At 35.0% G+C, this 17,613-nt stretch overlaps 2 protein-coding genes across 2 annotated transcripts; one reads left to right on the forward strand and one right to left on the reverse strand.

Moving 5' to 3' along the window:
• Positions 1 to 4,915: 4,915 nt before the first annotated feature.
• LOC8287458 (GDSL esterase/lipase EXL3) lies at positions 4,916 to 6,694 on the forward strand. The gene is made up of 5 exons (XM_015721874.2): positions 4,916 to 5,342; positions 5,477 to 5,607; positions 5,696 to 5,926; positions 6,026 to 6,269; positions 6,361 to 6,694. Exons 1-5 carry the CDS (start codon positions 5,093 to 5,095, stop codon positions 6,552 to 6,554), a joined length of 1,050 nt encoding a protein of 349 aa, XP_015577360.2. The 5' UTR covers positions 4,916 to 5,092; the 3' UTR covers positions 6,555 to 6,694.
• Positions 6,695 to 13,198: 6,504 nt separating this feature from the next.
• LOC8287459 lies at positions 13,199 to 17,316 on the reverse strand. Its single transcript, XM_015716662.3, has 5 exons — positions 16,749 to 17,316; positions 16,341 to 16,499; positions 15,783 to 15,941; positions 14,756 to 14,827; positions 13,199 to 14,272 (listed from the first exon to the last, which is right to left on the reverse strand). Exons 1-5 carry the CDS (start codon positions 16,908 to 16,910, stop codon positions 13,598 to 13,600), a joined length of 1,227 nt encoding a protein of 408 aa, XP_015572148.2. The 5' UTR covers positions 16,911 to 17,316; the 3' UTR covers positions 13,199 to 13,597.
• Between the last annotated feature and the right edge of the window lie 297 nt (positions 17,317 to 17,613).

The raw sequence follows: 17,613 nt of genomic DNA on the forward strand, positions 1-17,613 counted from the left end.
GTTAATTTCATTAAAGATAAAAATTAAATTAATTATATATAAAATTAATGTTGAACATGGATTGATATCACGGTTATTTTAATCTGTTTAAATTTTTTTCCTTTTATATTCTTATATATATATATATTATAAATGTAGAGTCTGAATTTAAAATATTTTAAATTTATAAATAAAAAAATTAATCAAACTTCTGTGCTTAATGATACATATATAAATTCAAAAGATGATAGTTTTTATCACCAGGCTAATAAAAACATTTTATACATAAGCAAAATGAAAATAATTTAACGTATGTGCAGCATTATAAATCAGTTAAATAAATAAAATTATAAATCTGCTGTTGCTATTTTTATTTTATGTTTTGAGAAAAATAAATCTGCTGCTTTAGATAGTTGGTTATATACCAAAAAACCCAAAGTACAAGCCATTTGCAGTCAAACCAGGATACATACATACATACAGCCATTTCCAAACTGCCCCAGCAAATGAAGACTTATTTGGTCTCCGATGATAGATGATAGCCTCAACTTGTGTCTGGACCGTTAGATATGGATGGCCCGTTGTCTCATGTGTTTCAGGTGCTGACGTTCCAGGTTCCAGGTTCCAGGTTCCGTGCTACTTCATGGAATGGACTCGAGCATCCCATTGAAAACAAAAAACAAAAAAAGAAAACGTATAATCTTATCAATATATGGATATTACTCTTACCATTTTGCTATTAAAATAACTTTTTTAGCTACTCTAGTTATTTATACATTAAATTAATAATATATTTTTATTAAATTATAAATAATTAATATATATTATCACCTATTAATTGCAGCTTTCATCTAATGTTAGTAAAAATTGGTCTTTACTATATAGTATAATTGTTTTATGTGTGGCCGCTTACTAATTAAGATAGATATCATTGGTTAGTCCTTTTGTCATATATTAATTAGATTACTATACATTAATTTTAACACAGAACATTCTTTAGAACATATATGTGGCAGTTACGGGTGCTTCTGTCGATGATATCACAACAGTTTCTTTTCAGTTGCAACTTGTAATAAGAGTTCGTCGTCGGTCATTAATTTTTTCAGCGCCTAATGGATTCATTCAGTACTAAGAATTAAAGAGTGAAAACTAACTGGGTATGCAACTCATTAGTGAGAAGCAGTGAATTTGGGCATTAGGGGAAAAGAAAAAGACAAAATGATTGCGTAAATACGCATATAATATAAAAATATCCCCATTGGAGAGGAAAAGCAGCAACTTTGATATCAATGGACAGAAGTAGAGGAGGGGGGGCTGGCCGTATAGCCATATACCAAGTGGGGTTCCAAGCTATCTGTTTATATTTACAGCAGCAGCAGTATATATATATATATATAAATAAATTACACAACCAGAATGGGCAGCAGAGTTAGCTAGGCAGAGAGTGCAGAGCTCCACTACATAGCACGTGCAATGGAGACAAGGAAAGACCACCACCACCACACGAGTCCCATCGCATATGCATGCATGATGATGACGGAGTATACTCGTGCATGTCTCGACCTTTATGTATAGGCCTGTGTGTACGAGTGGCCTGTCTGTATCTACCCGCCCGGTATGCTTGTTAAAGTCCAAAACCTACCAAACTAAAACTCTCTCTTTGATTTGCAACTTCACTAATGGCTAGTCTTGTCCATTTCCATTTCGCCTGCTATTATTACTATTATTCTGGAAACTGGTTCAGCTTGTATCAAATGAATACGCAAAATCAGATGACTACAGTCGGGTGCACGAAACGATAGGCAATTAAAAGATAATTACTTTTTCATGCTCAATACAAAATAATATTGATGGTTAATAGTAAATAATTAGTTAATTCGTACTTTATTGGGAGAAGTACAAATTTTTTATCCTCTAGATTAATCTTTTGGCATATTTATTGGAGGCCAATTAATTGTGGTTCTAGTGCCAATTCACTCTCACCTATTTAGTTTTTATTAAAAATCATTTTGCAAGACTAGAATTTATATTTCATACTCTATTCTACATATCATCGATTTTACAACAAATAAAATTTATTAAAAATTTAATTATCAAAACTATTAATAGTATTAATAAATTTAGATATAAATTACTAACAGTATAATTTTTATATACTAAATTATCAGAAAAAAAAATCGAATAACTTCTTGGGTCGAAAGGTTAAACGACAGTCATATTGTATACATTTTTTTTTTTCTTTTTCCCTCAATAACCAAAATGATTAACTGACCATTGAATTAATTATTGGCACAATAAGTATACACTATAATGAATATGAAAGCAACGAGTATAACGCTGGCAATAAGTTACACTCTATTTGGAAGTCGACGTCGTATCTCATGAATTAGCAAACCTTGACGAGAGTCCACGGAAATTCAAGAACTTATATTGCAGTGGAGAATGTAGAGGCACGCGCGAGTTTTCCTGTCTTATTCTTTTGCTCCAAAAATTATACAGCGCATGTCGCCAATTGGAAACTTGTCTTGTCGGTATGTATGGGATACACGCAGGGGCGCAATTGTGTTGGTGCATCAATCATCATATATAAGGAATGACCCATCAGCGAATCCTTCGGAAATACATATAATTTCGATCTAGAAAACTCAATACTGGTTTGGTTTGCCAAAGAAAAAAAGGAAAGCTATCGCGTTTGTCTGGTTAGATTTGTATGAGAATAAAGTTGTGAATAGCTTGTCTGAGCATTTGTTACTCCAAATTCTCTCCTATTATTGAGTTTTGAGGCAAACAACTTTTTATCTGTCCATTTCGCTACGCCAACCCGCCCCAACTCTCAACCCTCATAACCGTACTATGCGCTTCTGTTCCATTTCATTCCAACAGAAACAACAACAACGATAACAACCCAAGAATTGTTGTCGGCAATCAATCACGAAAAAATAAAATAAAAATTGAATATCCCAAAGGGAAAAAAGAAAAAGGGATCTTGGGTAGTCTGATGTATTGCACTCAACTCTTTAATATTTTCACATTTGGAAAAGCAAATATGTTTTCATTATACTATTTTATATGTGTTATATATTTATTGATAAGAGTAATATTTTTGAGTAGTTAAAGAGGAAGGATTGAAGAAATATTACCGAGTGTCGTTCAATGAAAATTGTGTTATGTTTCTAACTGTTTGTGCAGTTTTTATATATATATATATATTTTTATTTTCAGGAAATTTGTACATAATTGGACATCGCAGGAAAAGAAATTAGTTATGTAAAACATCACATGTGACCATTCGTAATATTATGTATAAGATTGTAATTGATTTATTTTAAAATCTTTATTCTTTTTGCTTTTTCCTAGAGAATAAACGATTTTTCCACATCAATGAAAAGGTAATTACATGGACCAGCCATTGTCCAGCGGACCACATACATGTGAGTTCTTATGAAGGAAATCATCTACAATCTAGAATTCTGGTATGTATTCCTTATTCTAAAATTAAAAGGCTAAATATATGTTTATTTTTCTGAATTAATATTCCACTATTAATAAAAATAAAAGTTATAGTGGAAAAGAAACATTTAAAGAACTAGGAAGAAACACGGCTTTTATTAACAATTACAAAGAAGTATAAATGAGAAGGGAGATGTATTGCGGGATATTTATTTTAAAATTACAGTCTTCTTACTTTGATATACTTTTTCACTTTTCAAGCAGGCAGGCTTTATAGATAAAAACGAAGTCTAATGACATGAAAGAAATAAAGAAAAGACGGGCAACAAATACACCGAGTTGGGATTTGAAACAAAGAAATGCATAATAATAATAATAATACTGATGGAGGACAGAATGGCGAATGCATCTTAATGCAATTTCCGCACAGAACAAATCCTAGAATTTGCGAAGATGAAAACTGCAGCGCAGATAAAGCTGTATCATATGATGACAGCAGCAGCAATACTTTGTATCTGGATCCTTAAGCTTAGATGGATCCTCATCTGATGTGTTTCCGGTGCTGACGTTCATGCAACCATCGACCCCGAGGATCTCATTTGCCCATTGGTCTACTCTACGTACTCAAGGGTTATCCAGTTTGGTTCTCCAACTTTATGGTCATATTCAATTTGACTATTTTTTAATATTTAGTCAGTTTAAATTTTGATTTTTTTGCATGAATGATTCAGTTTAATCAGCTTTATGAACGATTCAGATTTTCTGCACTTGGTTCCTAGCTCCCAGGACACCAAGATATTAGCAAAATTGCAACCCTATCAAAGGAAAGGAAATATTATATACTCTTTGAAATAATGAGAAGAACACATGAGAAGTTCTAGTATAGAATAGTTAAAATTTAAAATTTAATTTTCCTTTTCTTTAAAAAAAAAAAAACTACCATTATTTATAACTTATGCAGTAAAACTGTAAAATTAACTATCACTTTTCATATTATTATTGATATGTAATTCCAACTAATCGAATGAGTTGGAATTGTTGCTTCATGATATAATCTGTATGGAACTATTCATTCCTGCAAGCAAAATTCCTTTGGAGAGAATGGACTTTTGGTATTTTGATATATGAAAATGACTTGGGTAAAGAAAATGTGAAGTCAATATTTATGACTATTATTAGGTAAACTGAGTATGGTTCTTTTGTCTATTTTTCTATATTCTATAATTTATATCAGAAGAAGATACCTCTTTTTAGCTTTAAGTATACAGCAGCTATAATTTTCAATTCCTTTTCTTAGTTAATTCATAACGTTAATTCGTTGGTCGCACCCAACATAGTATAGATTAGTTGAAATTAAGGTAAGCTTACCTCTTCTGAATAAACTAATTATAGCGTAATTAATCTATTTTTAATCCATTTCATCTGAACTTAATCAGCAAAAACAAATAAAAAGAAATTAAGGAACTGGTGGTTCTTGACCAGGTACATACGGCGACCACCATTTTTTCCGGGGAACCCACTCGTTATTGCATTGCTTCTGTATATAGGTGCATCTCTAAAGAGATCAGAAACCATCTTCCGTGATCAGGAGAATTCGATATAAGAAAATATATTTTATATTTTATATAAACTAAAAGAAGAAAGAAAGGAAAATAGGAAAATCATGGAGTTTCCTTGGTTTTGTTCTTCTTCTATCTTAATTATATCGTTTATAGTCACAAACAGTCATGTACGGACAGCAACAGCAGATGTGAAAATTCCAGCAGTTTTTGCGTTTGGTGATTCCCTGGTTGATACAGGCAACAATAATTATATTTCAACCATTTACAAGAGCAACTTTCCTCCATATGGGGCAAATCTAGGAGTTGCAACCGGAAGATTTTCTAATTCCAAAGTGCTATCTGATATCACAGGTTCTGAAATAATAATAATAGTAATAAATAAATAAAAGAAAATCTTTCTTTTAGAATTTTCTGAAGGAACGTAAAGCTGTGACTCCCTTTATATGCTAATCGTTCTGTTTTTTCTTTTTTATTTCTTTTGCCAGCGAACAATCTGAAAATCAAAGACAGTGTTCCACCTTATTTGGCCCCAAATTTGAAAACTAATGATCTCCTAACAGGAGTGACCTTTGCTTCGGGTGGCTCAGGATATGATACTCTGACGCCTGTTTTAGTGGTATGTATAACTCTCTCTGTGTCTGTTAATTTTAACAGTACGGTTTTGTGTTTGATGTGTTTCTGTTATATTTATACTTGGATCATAGACATCAATATCACTAGAGGATCAGTTAAAACACTACAAAGAATACAAAGAGAAGGTGAAAGGGATTATTGGAGAACCCAAAACAGATTCCCTCTTGGCCAATAGTATTCATCTAGTGTCAGCCGGCAGTAATGACATTAGCGACTATTTTTCTCTACCTGAGAGGAAAGCGCAATATGATGTTAATTCCTATACTGATCTTCTGGTTAACTCTGCTACTACTTTCGTCCAAGTAAGCGCCTTATTTTTTTCCTTTTTTATTCTTACCAAAATAATCTTGAAACAAATTCTTGGTCTTAATATTACTTTTGAATTCCCTTAAATTTGGAAGAGTTTATATGATACGGGAGCAAGAAGAATTGGAGTTTTCAGTGTACCACCAATTGGGTGCGTCCCAGCAGAGAGAACCCCAACAGGGTGTGCAGAAAATCTGAACCGAGCGGCAACCTCATTTAACTCCAAATTGTCTAAATCGTTGGCTTCCCTTGGTGCTAGACTGCCTGGAAGCAAGATTGTTTTTATGGATTTCTATGCTGATTACCTCAGCATCATCCAATCGGATCCCAACAGTTCTGGTATGCCCAGATAAATGCCTACTTAAGAACACTAGATAAACAAAAATTCAATAACTTTAATTGTCAGTATAACAAAGTTTTGCGTTGACAGGTTTTGGAGTTGCCAATAAAGCATGTTGTGGAACAGGAAATGCAGATCTCAACTTATTATGTAATAAAGCAAATCCCACAAAATGTGCTGACATTTCTGAATATGTATTTTGGGACGGGTATCATTTCACAGAAGATGCATACATGCTGCTTGCCGGGCTATCCTACGGTAGATACGTTCGCCAGTTATTTTGAGAATATCCTGTCTTGTATTGAAAGTGAAAGCATTTGTAAAAATATATATATGTGCCAGTTAAGTCTGTAAGTAAACTTCCAGACGTTCTTTTTCAGTTGCAAGTTGCAACATATAATAAAATACGCTGGTTTAGTACTAATTAAGAGTTGATAGATGATAATGTTTTTGTTGTTCACTACATTGCAAAGAACTTAACCTAAATAACTATACAAAATCAAGGAAAAGACTATATTACCCTTACGACTATTTATAATGTTTAACATTCCCCCTCAAACTCACGATGCGATAGCAACAAGCATCGAGAGTTTGTCAGATAAAAACCGAAAACGTGAAGTAGTTAGACATTTTGTAAATAAGTCTGCAAGCTGTAAGGAAGAAGAAACAAAAGGCAAAGTCAAGGTGCCATTCTGAAGATGATGACGGGTAATATGACAGTCGATTTCGATATGCTTGGTCCGTTCGTGAAAGACTGAATTGTGCGCAATCTGAATAGCGCTCTTATTATCACAATGTAAAGGAGTTGGTTGCCGTAGAAAGACACCCATATCAGCAAGCAACCATCGCAACCAAACTATTTCACAAGTAGTAGAAGCCATAGCGCGATATTCAGCCTCCGTTGAGGATCGAGAAATGACGTCATGCTTCTTACTTTTCCAAGAGATAAGGGAATCACCTAAAAAGATATAAAATCCAGTAGTTGATTTGCGGTCAGTGGGATCACCAATCAGCATCGAGTAAGCACATAACTCTAAAGATGAAGCGGATGAAAAAGAAGAGTCCCGCGAGGTATCTCAAAATGAAGAAACAATGAACTGTAGTAGGAGAAGTAACAAACTGACTGACTATATGAACAGCATATGCAATATCAGGGCGAGTGATAGTAAGATAAACTAAACTTCCAACAACAGTCCGATATAAACTCGGATCCGGCAGTGGAGAACCATGTGAGCGTTGAGCTCAATTGGAGTAGCAACAGTCTTATTGTCAGAAAGGCGAGCACGCTCAAAAATATCAGAGATGTACTTAGATTGAGAAAGAAGATACCCTTTTGGAGAAGAAGCAACTTCAATACCCAAGAAGTAACGAAGGGAACCCAAGTCCTTCATAGCAAAACAACGAGTCAGTTCGGACTTTAACAGACTAATCCCGACAACATCATCACCTGTAATAATCATATCATCAACATATAGAGAGAGCAAAATTCGACCAGCCGAAGTACATTTGATAAACAGTGCAGAGTCATGATGGCTAGGATGAAAACCAAGAGAAGTAATTACAGCAGAGAACTTCTCAAACCAAGCGCGAGGAGCCTGTTTGAGACCATAAAGAGCCTTCCTAAGTCTGCAGACTTCACTAGGATGATGATCAAGACCAGGAGGAGGGACCATATAAACTTCTTCATGAAGATCGCCATTCAAAAAAGCATTTTTGACATCCATTTGAGTTATATCCCAACGGCGAACTGAAGCAACAGCAATAAGAGTTCGAACTGTAGTCATTTTAGCAACGGGAGAAAAAGTCTCTTCATAATCCATACCATATTCTTGAGAATAACCTTTAGCAACTAAACGAGCTTTATACCTTTCAATAGAACCATCAGACTTAGTTTTAATCTTGTAGACCCAACGAGAACCAATGACGCGTTTACTGCAGGAAGGAAAACTAAATCCCAAGTATGGGTTTGGTGAAGAGCAGTTAACTCCTCAGCCATGGCACGCTGCCAAAGAGGATCAAGAATGGCTTCTTTGAAAGATGAAGGTTCAGAAAGACGATGAATAGAAGCGAGAAAGGAAACAAATGAACTCGAATAACAAGAATAAGCAAAATCAGGTTGTTTAGTGGACTTACGATTGCGTACAGGGATAGCGAGGTACGATAGTATCCGTAGTCTCGGAAGATGATTGGGAGTGTAGTAGAGGAGCCAATAGAGGTGTCGGGAATGTCATAGAGGATAGCTCATCAACATCGGTAGTAAAAGGGTCAATATGGATAAGATCGGACATAGATATATGGTGAGGACGGTCGGGAATTGTAAAATAAGGAATATGTTCAAGAAAAATAACATGACGAGAAACATATAATTTATGTTGGATCAAAACAACGATACCCTTTTGACTGCACCATAACCAAGAAAGACACATATAGTAGATCGAGATGATAGCCTGCGTTCAACATGAGGGAAGAAGAACAAAACATGTAGAATCAAAACACGAAGAGAAGTATAATCAGCGGACGACCATACAATCTTTCATAGGGAGACAAGCCGAATTATAAGAAATAGGAATTCTGTTAATTAAATGAAGTAAGAACTCCTTCCCCCAAAATTCACTAGGAACACTAGCGGACAACAAGAGTGATCGTGCAGTCTCAAGAATGTGTCTATGTTTTCTCTCAGCAACTCCATTTTGTTCAGGAGTATCAGTGCAAGAAGTTTGGTAAATTGTACCATCTAAAGTAAGTAAATCCTTAAAAGCATGAGAAGTATACTCTCCCCCCAAATCACATCTAAAGCATTTGATAACAGCTGAATGTTGGGTTTTTACAAGAGATCGAAACTCATTATATATGCCAAAAAAGTCTGAACGACGTTTTATAAGATAAACCCAACAATAACGAGTGCAATCATCAATAAAAGATACATAATAGCGAGAACCCCCTTTTGTAGAAACAGGAGAGGGTCCCCATACATCAGAATGAATAAGATCAAAAGGAGAGACAGATATAGTAGTGCTTTTAGGAAAAGGCAATGCATTAAACTTGGCTAGTTTACAACCACTGCAATCAGAAATATCATGAGTTTTCAAATTTCCTAAAGCTCCTGTAGAAACTAAAAATTTTAAACGAGACACAGAAACATGACCAAGGCGAGAGTGCCACAAATAAAACACAGATGAAGAGGGATTCAAATGAAAGGATGGCAAATTCACACCAGGAACAACGGTGTGAGGGGTTTTGAGTTGATCCAATACATAAAGTCCTCCTTCTCATGGCCGATCCCAATCACTTTCCGAGACCTGTGGATCCTGAACAAAACAAGCGGAAGAAGAAAATGAGATCGAGCATCCAAGATCACAAATCCCGACCAATGTAAGGCAAGATTCAAAGCAAGACTAGGAATGTGATAGACATTAGATAAAGATAGAGAAGGCGTAATAACCAAACCAACACCTTGCAATGGCATAGGTGTACCACTAGCACTCATAACAGGAACTGAAACTTCAGGGGTTAGAGAAGTAAATGATGATAAATTAGGTGACATATGGTTTGAGGCATCAGAATCTAAAATCCAGGAGGAGGGGGATATACGAAGGACTAGATGAGGACCTACTTGAGAGGGAAGTAGACATGGCATGAGGTACCGCCAATCAGTGATGGGTCTAAGGAGGAGGTTGACAAGGCATTATGAGGACGAGGTAGAAGAGGAGGTCCATTATGGAGAGGCGGTGATCGATCTTTGATGAAACTGTTGCTTTCCTCTGCCCAATTTCGGACACTAAGATTTCCAATGACCTTTTTGCTTGCAAAACCCGCATTCATCACGAGCAACAGATCCATGTAGCCTGAACTGAGATTTAGAATTTGATCGAGGAGGCATGGCAAAAACAGATGGAGTAAAAACTGGAGAAACCTCTTTTACGTCAAGGAACTTCAAACGAATTTCTTGACCCAAAAGTTCACTAACAATGAATCAGGCGTTGGATGACGATGCGAATAGATCCACGAAGTCCCTCAAACTCATCACAAAGGGCCATTAAAAACTGTACCAATCTCTGCTCCTCTCTTCGAACAATATAAGGCTCAAAGGCTCGTAGTTCATGAGAGCCAACCGATCCCACAAATTTGTCATAGCATCGTAGAATTCTTGAATACTCGGACTTTTCCCAAGAGCACGAATGTCGGACTCCAACCGGTATTGCTTTGCAAAATTAGACTGTATACAATGAGCTAGTGATCCCAAACTTCCGCTCATATTTTGCTAATTGGGTGCCTATCGAATGCTTAATGTGAATTATTGATCCAAGTAATAATCTTTGAATTATCAACTTCCCATTTATCCAATAATGCCATATCATCTCGAGGCTTAATAAAAGCACCCAAATATATCCCCACTTTTGTTTCCCTTTCAAGAAATTTTTCATCACGTAGCTCCAATATGCATAATTCTTACCATCCAACTGAACACTAACTGCTTGAAGCGAATCATCTCTAGCTTCAGCCATACGGAACAGACAAACGAAGGGAAAACCCAACAGAAATCAACAACGATCAATTACTCTAAAGAAGGGACAACAAATCTACTTTCACAGATTGCTTATGTGCCATAACAATTTATCAATATAAAACCACAATGCATAATTTTCCACCAATTTTCTTTTAGTGCAATGGCTCGTGCAAAGCAAATAGCAAGAAAAACAAGCAAACATCAAAGCAAAGTGGAGTAAAGAAGCTACACAAATTCAGACCAGAAACTTAAAGCATTTCGTCGAACAGGTGGTGTGCAATGCAACGCACATATACAAACATACCACCAAAATTTGGGCATCTCACGAACAGCAACGCACATATGCAAAGCCAACTTCCACAATTCTACAATTTACTCCTGCTGCCATGACTACCATTATCGCTGCTAACACCGAGCTGTCTCGCGCTCTTGCAGCGTCGACAATATCCTCTTCTGTTAGACTCAAATTCAAACCCGCGCGACTCTCTTCTATGAACCGCTTATCCTATAGATTTCCGCTTTTATCCATGTCTGCTGCAGCCAAAAGCAGCATAGTTTCGATGTCGAAGGACTGCTGGTGTAGGAACTAAGCTTAAACTTGTTAAAAGAACTGCTGCGTCGTCTGCTCGCCTAAGAGGAGCGAGGAGCGAAGAGTGAAGAGCAAGCAGCAACAAGGGCTGTCATTTTCTCAACAAGAACAACGACGGGGCCTGCCGTTTTCTTCACTTAGAACAGCAGGGGCAACAGTTTTTCCAAGTAGAACGGCTCTGATACCATGATAGATGATAATGTTTTTGTTGTTCACTACATTGCAAAGAACTTAACCTAAATAACTATACAAAATCAAGGAAAAGACTATATTACCCTTACGACTATTTACAATGTTTAACAAGAGTTAAAGAGGGAAAATCTGTCTGGAATTTATTCATTGTTCAATGAATTTTGGATTACAAAGCCAAGAAAAGGAAAAAGAAAAAAGACAAACGATTGCGTAAATTAAAGTGGATGCGCTAGCAGGCAGACTGCAGCGCTAACATATAAATAACACTGCCAAAATGGCCCAGCAGTGCAGACATCCACTACATATAGCTGTATTGCACGTGCAACAGAGACACGGAAACACCGACCCGCATATGCCTGATGATGGCAAATAAGCAAAAGCTCATGGTTCGACCTTAACGTGTACGCTGCTGCGTGTATTTATGCATGCTCTCGTTAAGGTCCAAAGTCGTGTTCATTTCCAGTATACCATGTATCACTATAATAATGTTCTGGAAAAAGGACTATTTTTCATAACGTTGGCGATATAATATATACATGAAAAGTGCTTTTAGATGAGGTTAGGGACCAAAATCTCCCAACAAACAAAATAAAAATTATGGTATTGATCGTGTACATAAAAGGGTACGTGTAATCTGGTTCCTTGAATGAAAAGAATCACGCACATTGTATTATGGGTTAAAACCTACCCTATTAATGAGGGATCTAAAGAAAATTGTTACGAAACGATCCAAACCCTCTCTAATTTTCTATTAATTGCTTAAAGAGAATGACCAAGTGAGCTGCATATTGTGTGCTTATCTTTATTAATTATTATGGTTTGCTCGTCACAACAATGTATTATAGTCGTTTTTTTTAAGGATAAGAGAAAGTGCTTTCTAAGATGATTTTGTTTAAAATAAAATTATTTTATTTTATTTTAAATATTATTATTCTTAATTAGCTTAAATTTTATTTTTTAAATTTTATAAGTAAAGATAACTGGACAACTTGTTGAACCATCTACAATTTTATAATTATGAAAATATTAATATTTTACGAAAAATATGACAATATTTTTCATATTTTTTCACAAATTATGCTAATTTTTCATAAGTGTTACTAGTTGCTAAAAAAAATTACTTTTGTGAAATTTAATAATTTATGAAAATATTGACTATTTTTCATATTTTTTCATAAAATTAATACGATAAATAAATAATTCAAATCATATGGAAAAACTAATAAATAAATAAACAAAATAAAAAATGCTCTTCAAATTTTAGTCAAACATATCAATTTTTATCCATATTAATATCTCACGTGGAAAATCAGATTCTTAATTTCGTAATTGAGAACTGAGGCGGCATAAATCACATTTAGTTTGAGCATCAAGAATAAGATTAATCCATGCATGCAAGCTTCATTGAGATCTGCACTTGCTTGTTTTCATTTAGAATTGACTTACAGGAAGTCAGGATGGCCGAGCTATCCAAGACGCCAGACTCAAAGTTTCTTGCGAATAAAAGGTATTAACTGCTGACATATTCTTGCTAGTTCAAAATTCGGGGTCAGGGTTTCTTTCCAGTTCTTGTTGATTTCTGTTGCCCTTTGATCTAAGACTTCTATGAGCTAATAACACAGTTTAAGGGAAAATAAATATACAAGGACAAATTAAAGTAGTCAGTGAATTAAGAGTTTTACAATGTCGACAAGTAAGATCTCTGCGGGCCAAGAGAATAATATTTTCCTTTTGTCCCTGGTATAATTACAGAATACAGACATGAAAGATGCACATGCACTGGACTATTTCTATAAATTGGACAAATTATTGAATGGCCTATCAATCTCTGTCAATACTACTTGCACTTTGTTGGCGGACCTATAAAGCATTCTGGAGCTGAGTGTCGATCAACATTTGCCAAACAGCAAGGTTTCTCACGGGCCTGATGCTCAGCATCCTTCACAAAAGCATATAGCTCACAATATCAGCCCAGATCTATGGTTCCTTGCTTTAATCAACTGATTAATGATCTATATGTGGAGTACAATGCTAATAAATTATCTCATCAAATCTAAGAACACAAAGCCATTCCAAAGGCTATGCAAAAGCATAGATGGCATTAAATTCCTCGACCTTGCAAAAATAACACCCATCACTGCCCCGAGAAGAATAAGCGGCAGCATTCTCTGTACATTGAAATGTGCTAGAGCAAAGGCAATTGAACTCACCAGGATAGCACACCATACAGGCATGTACCTGGTTAAGGAAGGTAGAAGGAAACCCCGGAAGAGTATTTCCTCCCATACAGGAGCACACACTGAAACCACTATTGCGTACAGTGCCATTGCCACTGGATCCCGTGCCGCAATAGATTGCTCAACACTTGAGAGAGTGACTGGTGCGGAAGGCAGAATGGGCAATAGGCTAAGATTGACCTGAGAAAGCCGGTTGATCAAGGGAAACATGAAGCATCCAAGAGCAACATCCAACAGCCAGGCCCAATTACCTTTTAGGCTAAACCTAAACCAATCAGATGGAAGGGGACGAAATCGAGACAGGCAGCGATGAAGGATTGCAATTCCAGCTAGGCCTTCAGTTACATCGGTCACAAGGCTGAACAAAGCTTGTCCTCTAAATGTCAGAGATTCCTTGTTGAAACCTGCAATGTGGGCTGCAAAAGGAATCACCCAGGACCCTATAAACCAGAATGAGACAACCCAGAGAAGCATCACCTGCATCAACAAATATTTTTTAGTTCCTGTCCTCAGTTTCAAGCATTAATTTAATTTAAAGAGGACAGTGTTAGCATTTATTCTAAATTAAAAGTTTTACAAAGATGAGCAAAATAATGATTTCCACAAAATGTTAACTTTCACAAGTCATTTTTCTTTTCCAGATAAACCCTAATAAATTTAGTTTTGCATGGTTGATGAAAATTATTTGGAAGGCTAACAGCAAATAATTCTTACAAACTGTTGCACTTGCTTGTAAGAACAAAAAAATCAGAAGCAAGAAATCAACAAGCAAATGAGTAGTTTAAGAATCAGTTATTAGAGCAAGATCTCCAACTATTACCATTCATGCTTATAGCTTCTTTTCATATTCTCAAGAATTGACACCTTAGCCTTGTAACTTATTAATATGCACAAAAGCTTATTTTCTAATCCTTATTTTGTAGATGAGCATCAAATAATAAATCGATGGAGAAAGCTGACCTGTATTATGGTCTCTGCTGTCCAGGGTACAGTCCACTGGCTCCCAATTGCCTGGAACACTACACCTGCAGCCTGAAATATAACAAAGTAATGACATTTTTTTTATACTTTAAAAAATGAGACGAAGACATGGTTCTTTTCACTTGGGTTGGAAACCAGAACCTACAGAAATTATTATTTTCAGAAGTGGAGGCATTTAATAAGAAATCAGATTTGTTTCCTTCTTTGATGTTATGGCAAATTGAAGCACAGATGAAACATAGTTATATTTAAAAATGGTTTTTCATGAAGCTCAATCCCATTCCTATGGTTTCAAATCAGTTTAACTATATGGATGTTCTATTCTACATTGTAGGTCTTTGAGTTAGTCCAGAAGTCAAGTTAACAGAATGAAGTTGGTCAACAGATTGGTTTTCTCTCAGGACCCCAGATATTGAAGTAAACAGTATAAACTAGAATTGTTTCAGAAGACCTCAATAAAATGCTTTAAGGAAAATTCATGAACAGAACACAGATATTTAGCAACACATTAGCACAAGTCAACTATTAACCAACTACTTAAAATCTCTTAAAACATCAGATAAAAAAAACCAACAATTGCAATCAAGTGGTGGAAAGGTTATATTTAGAAGAAGCAGAAGCAGTATTTCTGAATTCCAGCCACCATTAGACGTAGAGGAATTTTATACAAATGTTATCTTCTGTGGATTTAACCATGTCAGGTTTAAAATTTCATTCTATAACACCAGAACATAAGTTCACAACACCAACATTGAAACACAGGATAAAGCCAGCAACATAAACACGGACTAACATTCATCAAATCTGTAACCTTACATCTACCGTCATTCAGAAGTTTACGCTCTCACTGAGAATATCTTCACTTAATAGCTGCTAAAATTTCAAATCCTTCCCATATGACACCACATAAAAATTCAAACTCAAGCTGTAAACTAACTTGACAAGTTCCCATCGAACCAAAACAAGTAGTAAAACACCAAAAAGAACAAAAAATTTGGAAACAAACCTCTCGAAAAGTCGATATCCAATCCCTTTTAACATCAGAAGAATTATTATCAATTTCGGGCTGTTTCACCAGTTTATCAGTTAAACAGTGTTCAACACCATCAGACTTGGGATTCACTGGAGAAAAATCCTCACGCTTAAAACATGAAAGTTTCCATTTCTGCAAAAGAGATTAACTCAACAAATTAAAAAGCCAATTAAAGTCACTACTTTGCTCTTAGTTATTAAATTTTGATCAAACATCAGTCCTGTTATTACTAATTACTAAAACACCAATCCAATAAAGCTTCTTATGAAGTTCTTATCTTTCCTACGTTCTTCAATAAACAAAGGAAACCCAATTCTCAATTCTATGAAAAACATAGATTAACATCATTGAGAAATTTATGCTCTCTGCTGAGAATATCTCACTCAATTAGTTGCTCAAAGTTCAATTTCTTCACATATAATAACCACCGCAGAAAAACTCAATTCAAGCTATAGACTAGCTTGAAAGAAGTTTCCATGGAACCAAATCAAGTAGTAAAATACCAAATAGAACAAAGAATTGAAAATATACCTCTTGAAGAGTCGTTATCCAATCCCTTTTAACATCAGTAGAATTATTATCAAGTTCAGGCTGCTTCGCCAGTTTCTCAGGTAAACAGTGTTCAACATCATCAGACTTAGGATTTACCGGAGAAAAATCCTCATGTTTAAAACAGGAAATTTTCCATTTCTGCAAAACAAATTAACTCAACAGATTAAGAACCCAATTAACGAAAAATCACTACTCTGCTCATAGTTATCTTGAGTTCATCAAACGTCAGTCTTTTTATGATTAATTACCAAATACCAAATCCAATAAAGCTTCAAAATCTATGAAGTTCTTATCTTTCCTACATTATTCAATAAAACGAAGGACACCCAATGGTCAATTCTATGGAAAACATAGGAAAGGAAAACGAGAAATTTAAACAATACTTACATTCTTTGATAATTTAGAACTGGATTCAAAGATCCGAACATTACGGGTTACGAGAGGAGGACTCAAAATCCCAGGTCGATTAATAACTCTAACTCTGGAAATGGAGGGAAGGAGAATTGGAGACCGTTGAGATAGAGAGTGAGAGCAAGAAGAGCTCAACATTGGGACAAATTAGAAGCCCTAATTATTTACATTACAAGAAAGTCTTGATTTCTATTACTGTTGTTATTATTATCAAATTATTTCAACTTGATTTATAAATTGGACAAACCCTAATCAACAAAGGCAGCCGAGAGAGAGATTAATGAAAGTGTCTGGCAGTTGAGAAAGAGAAAATAATAATAATTGGAAGGAGAAGGGCCACTTGGAATTGAATTGAGATTGGTTTTTATTATAATTTTTAATTTAACCTAGAGGATGGGGAATTGAAATGTGGTTGTTGATTCATTTTCCGGAAAGGTGGATGTTTGGAAACGTGGAATTCATGCATCTATCTTTGATAATTTTCGGAATTTGGAATATCTGGTTTGTCAACTAGTCAATTTTATTTCCATGAATTTTATTTTTTTATATTTTATATTTTATTTTTAAATTTATAAATTCTAATTTTTTTTAAAATTAATATTAAAATTTTATATATCAAAAAAATAAATCTTTTATCTATTTAAAATACTTTTTGATATAAATCATTTTTGGAGTGAGTTCTAGACCCTTTAAGCATTTTTTGATATAAATTATTGTTCAGAGTTCTAGACCTTTTATTTTCTTTTTTCTATTTTGAATTAAAATTCTAAAAGAAATATTAATGCTTGACTAATATGGATGGTAATAAAATATGCAATGGAACTTACATTATGCTTGTCGA

Source organism: Ricinus communis, chromosome 5 (genome assembly GCF_019578655.1).
Source record: "Ricinus communis isolate WT05 ecotype wild-type chromosome 5, ASM1957865v1, whole genome shotgun sequence".
Classification (NCBI taxonomy): domain Eukaryota; kingdom Viridiplantae; phylum Streptophyta; class Magnoliopsida; order Malpighiales; family Euphorbiaceae; genus Ricinus; species Ricinus communis.